This window comes from Camelus dromedarius, chromosome 26 (assembly GCF_036321535.1).
Source record: "Camelus dromedarius isolate mCamDro1 chromosome 26, mCamDro1.pat, whole genome shotgun sequence".
Taxonomy (NCBI): Eukaryota; Metazoa; Chordata; class Mammalia; order Artiodactyla; family Camelidae; genus Camelus; species Camelus dromedarius.
In genome coordinates this window covers 8,305,677-8,313,228 of record NC_087461.1, presented here as the reverse complement: position 1 = coordinate 8,313,228, position 7,552 = coordinate 8,305,677, and the positions used below count along the sequence as shown (strand labels likewise).

General features: G+C 37.8%; 1 protein-coding gene across 1 annotated transcript; it reads left to right on the top strand.

Moving 5' to 3' along the window:
• The first annotated feature begins 3,728 nt into the window (after positions 1-3,728).
• Positions 3,729-5,514, top strand: LOC105101643 (SANT and BTB domain regulator of class switch recombination-like). Its single transcript, XM_064479231.1, is given in 3 exon segments — positions 3,729-4,713; positions 4,716-5,117; positions 5,120-5,514. Coding segments are annotated over 3 exon segments (1,584 nt in total). The 5' UTR covers positions 3,729-3,905; the 3' UTR covers positions 5,494-5,514.
• Positions 5,515-7,552: the final 2,038 nt, after the last annotated feature.

The window sequence follows — 7,552 nt, the reverse complement described above, 5'->3', positions numbered from 1 at the left end:
GTCTGAAAGAGAAAACTCCCAGTGAAGAGAGCTATAAAGATGAGAGACCAAATCTGCTTGTAGATTCTACCCAAATCCTTCACTGATCCCTGAACTACACATACTCCAGGGCAGCGGGTGAAATTAACATTTGGAGGCTCAAGGAACTGAGAGGAGATTTCAGCTGCTTGCTCACCAGAGAGATTATAGAGTTAGGATTTGAAGTTCAAGTAAGTTAACTGTCTGCTGGGACAAAAGCCAAGATTGTATATGAAAGACAACAAAATCCAGAGCCCCTACAATACATCAAACATAATGGTCATTATACAACAAAAAATTATTTGACATTTAAAACCAGGCAATATGGCACAGGGAACTATATTCAATAGTATATATATATTGAATACTATATATATAGTATATATATATATATTTAATATACTATATTCAGTAGTAACCTACAATGAAAAAGAATATGAAAAGGAAAATAGGTATGCATATATATGACTGAAACCTTATGCTGTACACCAGAAATTGACCCAACATTATAAACTGACTATACTTCAATTAAAAAAAAAAAAAGGTTAAAGAAAAAAAAAGGCAGAACAAAACCAAAACTTGTCCCATAGTCAAGAGAAAGCCCAGCCAACAGAAACCGCCTCTAAGATTATCGTGATACTGGAATAGCACAGAATTCAGAGTAGCTATGATAAACATGTTCAAAAATGTAAAGGAAAATATTTTCAAATGAACAGATGAAAATGTTATCAGAAGTTTGGAAACTATAATACTGAACCAAATGGAAATTATAGAACTGAAAAGTACAAAAAAAAATTTGCTGGATAGTCTTAACAGCAGCTTTGTGGCACAACAAACTTGAAGAGAGATAAAATGAAATATTCCAATCTAAGGAATAAAAAGGAAAAAATATTTTTAAAAATTTTGTAAACAGGCCAACCAAGTTAAATGTTAAAGGGTAGCGAAATAAATGTCAGATAAGCTTTGACTGCATGTGTTTGAGATTCCACTGACCCATCATTAAAAATAAACTTAAAATAGAATTATCCACCTACCATCCCAGAAAATATCATATGATGCTTCCAGTTTCTATAATAAACTTACTGAGAAGGGACCCTGTGTAACTGGTATTTCCTGCAGTGCTTCTAGCTCATTAACACCCAGTAAATATGTAACAACAAAAATCAAAGAATAAAATGCCACGTGGAAGAAGTTAAACAAATCTGGGAAAGCCAGGCACACAAAGGAGAAAATGTAAGCAGACTGTAAATCTGGTTTGTATACTCAACTGAAATACCAGAAGCCCTGCTCTGGACTTCCTTCCACACCAAGAGCCAATGAGACAGAAAACTTTCTGCCCTTCTGATCAGCAAAATAAAATAAATATTTCCCTCTCCTGTCCCAGTGTTTTGGTCCGTATGAATCAGATGAATATATAAACCTAAATCATTGTTCATGGTTTTGGGCTATTCTAACCAAACAGTCTCAGAAGCCAATAGATAATGTCCAGGCCTGGATGGATGACATTTTTTACATAAAATTTCCCTCTAAAAACAATTTCTATAATAGCAATGGCAGATGTGTCTTTTCTAAGGATGTGCTTGGCTTTGATTTCTCTGTCCTTAACGCAACTGTGTCTTGTCTGTTTCCAAAAAAAAAAATAATTCAGAATATGCTTTAGGTGTCCACTGATGAAGCTTCTCCCATAAATTCTGACAACTAGATGTAAAGCAACCATTACTGATTATACCAAATACTCTGGATAAGTAATAATAGAGTAGTTCAGAATTCAGGATCGGCAGTCGGAGAGATCTTGGTTGGAATCCCCACTCTATTTTTCTATTAGCACTATGATGTTGGGCAAGGTACTAAGCCTCTCTAATCTGATCTGTTTTTATGAGGGTTAAATTGCATTAAGTACAGAAACAATTTTGAGGATTTTTAAAAATTTACCCAAATCAAGAAACAGCCCAATGATCAATAGATTATGTCTCTCTGCTCAAAAACCCTTCAATGACCTCCCATCTTAGTATAAAAATCTAAGAGAACCACAGGGCCGCCCCCATAACCATGCCACCTGCTCCTCTTTGACCTCCCCTCCTTCTGTTCTTCCTTTACACTGGCTTTTTCCAAGATCCTCTAACCTGCCAAACCTCATGGCATGTTCCTCTGCTCAGGACACTTCCTCCAAACGGATAACTATGTAGTTTATGCCCTCAAATTCCACAGATCTCTGGTCAAAAGATCATTTATCAGAATCGCCTCCCTTAATCACTCAAAAATGGTAAATCTCTCTTCCTTACATGTCCTTACCCTGCTTTATTTCCGAGTATATGTTTACCTATATCTACCTAAGTGATATACTGGGTTATTGGTTTACTGATATGTGATTGTTGGTTTATTATCTGATTCCTCCCACTAGATTGTAAGCCCCTCGAGGTCAGGGCCTTTGCCTATTTTTTTCACTATTATATTCTCAATGCCTAGAACAGTGCCTGGAGCATAATACTCATTGAACAAATATTTGTTGTTAAGTAGGTGAAGATGAGTTCCATACACTTCCTAGTGGACATCTTTGTAAGATTAACCAGGAGGTCTGGACACATGTCCTACATGGGCTGAGTAAGATGTGCTGTGCTCTGCTTAAAAAATGAAAATAAAAATAAAGAAAGAAAGGAACGTAGCCTATAGTTCTCAGAAGAGAGATGACAAAGGACAGAAAACCTTATTTTACTTTGAAACAATTGTTCTTTAATACACATTTGTTTAATTAACTTTGTTTTATCAATATCACACATTTTGTTCTTTTCATTGTGGCAATAGGTCAAAATGGCAATTTACATATTCTTCCTATCATATTTAATATCACTTTTTTCTCCCTCAGAAAACAACCAATATTTGTAATAATTCGCTCATTCATAATCCCATTTAGTTAGTGTTAAATGTGGAAAAATTCATCCTCTTAAAAAAAACTTATTCTACAGACATCACAAAAACAATTTCAACATCTAAAATGAGTGCAAATTCAGCAAGAAGCTTTCTTTCAAATTCAGTATTTAATTCAAGCATATAGTATATGTTTTCATGGCAATTTTGTATTAAAATGCCTGGTGTGTTCATTAACCCTCACCAATAATATATTTTTCTCAGAGCCAAATTTACTTTTAACTCTCATGCTCTAAATAATGATGCATGACATAAAACAAATGTGTTCATATTTGACAGTTCCTTCCAATTTTCACCAGCCCCGTAAGGATGCATGATACCCCCATCAAAAATAATTTTAAGAGGGATCCCGCTACCAGCGCTGGTACCCGCCGCGGCTTGCGAGCCGGCGCGGGCGGCGGCGCCACGGCCCGGGCTGCGGTTCCGGTCGCGGGAGCTTCACGGCCGGGCGGTGCCGGCCGCTGCAGATGACGGAGGAGCAGTGAGCATCGCCGTGGCCTTGTGGAGTTCCAAAAGATTAGTCGTGGACATTCAGAAAACAACAATTTCCTGAACAATAACAACCAAATGGTATTGGACATGATCCTTTATCCATCAATTGGAATCCATCAGACCATCAACTGGGAAACTGTGGCAAGGCTTGTGCCTGGCTTAACGCCCAAAGAGTGTGCAAAGAGGTTTGACGAACAGAAGAGCGGTGGAAGCTCACCCGTCGACAACCAGTATAGCCCCCTAATGGCTGCTGGCGAGAGCCCTGTTGAAACTTTAGCCACGTGTATCAAGTTCTCACTTCTTAACACACAGGGAGAATTTCAGGAGACTCCAGTTGGTCAGGACGCAGTTTCTAAAACAGGCCAAATGCGGTGATCCACGTATGAGATGAAGCCAAAAACTTGAAAGATTTTATTTGCTCATGAGATCTTTTGGTATCAGAAATGAATTACTTTGCTTAATCATTATCTATGGATGCCCAGTGCTGGAAAGAGGTGAACATTTCAGTTCATTGTGACGTTCACATTTTCAACTGGTTGATAAAATATGTTAAAAGGAGCACTAAGGAGAATAAAGATTGTGAGATGCCCACTTTAGAGCCAGGAAATGTCTTTTCAATTCTTATTTCTTCAGAGTTTTTGAAAATGGATTTATTGGTTGAACAGTGTATTCACAACAATATGAATGCCATAGTAGCTACCCCATGCAACATGAACTGTATTAATGCAAATCTTATTACACATATAGCTGATCTTCAACACAATGAAGTTGACGACTTAAAGGACAAGAAAGGTAAGTTTAGGAGTAAACTTTTTTGTAAGAAGATTGAAAGACTGCTTGATCCTGAGTATTTGAATCCAGATTCTCGGAAAAATGCAGCAACATTATACAGATGCAGTTTGTGTAAGAAGCTTTTAACAAAAGAAACAGAAAGAAGAATTCCTTGCATTCCTGGAAAAATCAATGTGGATCAACGTGGAAATATTATCTACATTCACATAAGTGATAAGACTTGGGATGTTCATGAGTATTTGAATAGTCTTTTTGGAGAACTAAAATCTTGGAAAGATATATATTGGTACTTGTGGGGAACAGTCAACTGGCTAACTTGTTCAAGATGTTATCAAGCTTTTCTCTGTACAGAATTTTCACATTGTCAGTATCTCTCAGAAACAGTGATTTATCCTACTGCAGGAAGTTCACTGAGTACTGTTGGCACTGGAATTTATCCCTGCTATAACCAAAAGGTTCTTTGGTTTGACCCCACTCAGCTTACAAAGTAAGGGACCACATGGTTGCTCTTCATGATCAAGGTGAGGGTAAAGATTTGCTGTCCTGTCCAACTGCTAGAATCCTGGATGATCTGCACAAACACAAAGATGTCATTCTTGTGCCTTTTGCTAAAGACACAGTTAGTGATTCTGGGGTTGGTCTCCGTGATGAAAAAGGTCTAGACTGTGATGTTTTACTGGAACCAAATACACCATGGGGCCCCAAAAGTGGGGAGCTCAAAGCTTTCTGGTCACTGAAAAACTGGACTCTGCAACTGAAACAACAGTCATTATTTTCAGAAGAAGAATATACCACTGGATCTGAGGTCACTGAAGTTGAAGTTGGAGATGAAGAAGAAGTATCCAAGAAACAAAGGAAAAAGAAAAAGCCAAAGAAGTTCACTAAACAACCAAAAAACAGATGTCTTCACCCTGTGGTCAGAAGAAAGAAAAGGCATTGGAGAAGTCAACTTCTAGAGATGTGTCTCCTTTCACTGTGAGTATGCAGAAGAATAAGTGGGATGCCACAAGATCCTTGAGGTTCAGTCAAGATGCACAAAGAGAAGATGATCAACGGCAGATGTCTGAAATTACCAGGTACCTAATAAAGATGAGATTGGGTGACCTGGACCAAGTCAAGTCAAAAGAAGCAAAAGAATTTGCAGGAGGCATTCACTCCAGGTTTGAAGCACAAATCAAGGCCTCAGTGCCAGTCACTGCACGGCAGAGCAGCTCAGAGAAAAGCACAAGGTCTAAAAGTCGTTTTGGTCAAGGTCGTCCTGTGTAAATCACCTTAAAATATACCTAAGATGAGAGAAGACACACCTGTGGATGTCTGGAATTGCGTACTTCTTAAAGATCTTCAGAACAATGACTTCTAAATATTTTAAGTTATTTGTTAATTATTCTTGCAAGTCACATAAGTCATAGTGCTAAGGGAGATACATAGTTAGGTCTTATGAAATCTAATTATAAATATGAAACTTCTCAAATCTAATTTTCCTTTGGTGTGATGCTAGGCTATGTTAAGACTAATAATATTTGTTATCTTTATTTATTTGAAAGAGAAGAAGCCTAAACTCTCAAAGTAGCTAAGAGATTTTAGACTGAATAATTAGGGGAACAAAGCTGATTGTAGTACTGTGCATGTGCACTGATGATAGTGTCTTTTGGGCTGTAAATCTCAGGATAGCACTGAGAACTGCAATTTGTGTGATGAAGTTTCCAGTGATGCTAATTTTAAGTTTGCATGACTGTTAAGGAGCAACAGATCTTAAGACTGCATTAAATAAAGTTTCAAGGGGAGGTAAAATAATAATAATAAAATAATAATAAAATAATAATAATAATAATAATAATAATAATAATAATAATAAATTTTGAGAGGAATATAAGTTAGGGAGTAGAAATATCTTCTTCAAATTCAATTCTGAAAGGTTTGAAAAGAGTAGAACATTCTTCAAAGAAATGATTTCAAACCCTGAAATGATGCAAACTAACACAGAATTCAAATGTGTGGCTAAGCCAACACACGTCCAATGGGAATGTTTCCTACTGTGTAAAATTCCTATTGCCCAAAGGTCATGTATAAACTTGTCAAATATAGTAATGAGCTTCACGCATCTGTGTACATCACAAACTTAGCAGGGCACTTACAAGTATATAAACCATTGGGATAAATTATTTCCTTGACTTCTTGGATTACAGTGTTATTAGAACTTGGCATTCGAGGGAATTGGAACCTAATGAACTTCAGATGAACTGGGACATGGGCAGTTGCCTCTAATGAATCATTGTGACAGAGGCTTCTTTCCTTCCCTTTTTCTTTTCTTTTTTATTATTTTTTAATAGGAAAGTGAGCTGGGTGAGAGTCACAGTTTATTTCCATCAAAAGCTCACTGAGAATCTGCAAGGTGAGTGGGGATATGAGCCTTTGTTTTGATGAATAGCTGAAAGGCTTCACTTGCTGAACACGAGTTATCCAGCAGTTTGCCAAGTGTCTAGAGGACAGGTCTTTCCACTGTGTTTTACAAAATCAACTTGGAAGCAATTTAAAGCACAACGATTCTCCCAAACAGTTCATCACTCAAAAGCCACCTAACTTCCCACTGGCACACTCTCAGCATCAACCCAGGAGACTGCCCTTCGGTTTTCAGGCATGAAGAAGGGTTTCCTTCTATTTCAAAGGAGGAAGTTCCAAGGCAAAATAAAAATGATGCAATTACACAATTCGGAAACTCAAATCAAAAGACACGAATGCTGACATCAACTACCCCCCCAAGAAGAATTTCACTTACAAGTGATCATTTCCATATACCCAATGTCTGACTCAGAGTGTTATGCTTCTTAACAAAGAAGACAAATTTGAGCCTACCACATACTCACTTAATTTTCCCTCCCTCTTCTCCTTTCTCTCCTCCTGCCAACCCCACAGCTACATGTAAGTTTGCATCCCTACCCATTTGCCTATGAACTTCGGGGCAGCAGCTACCATTTTAGTCCCTAGAGCAGGCACAGAAATCACAACTAATCACCAAGCAATTAATCTGAGTGTAAGTTACACGATATCCTGAATAACCGCGGGGAACCAGAAAAATAAAAAGGAACATCTTCTTCCTGATGCAACTTTTTTTCTCCTCTCTACTCCAGATGAAAGAACAATGCTTATTAATGACTGAGATATTATATAATTTAAAGCAACACGATGATCAGTGGGACATGCTTCAGGCAGAGCCCAGCTCCTCTGTGTTCGGCTTGGCTAAACAAGGTCTCACTGGCAATTAAAAAGCCTCCACCTTTATTCCCCTGAAAGGCTTTTCAGAGGCTGATGCTGCCAGTTTCTACCA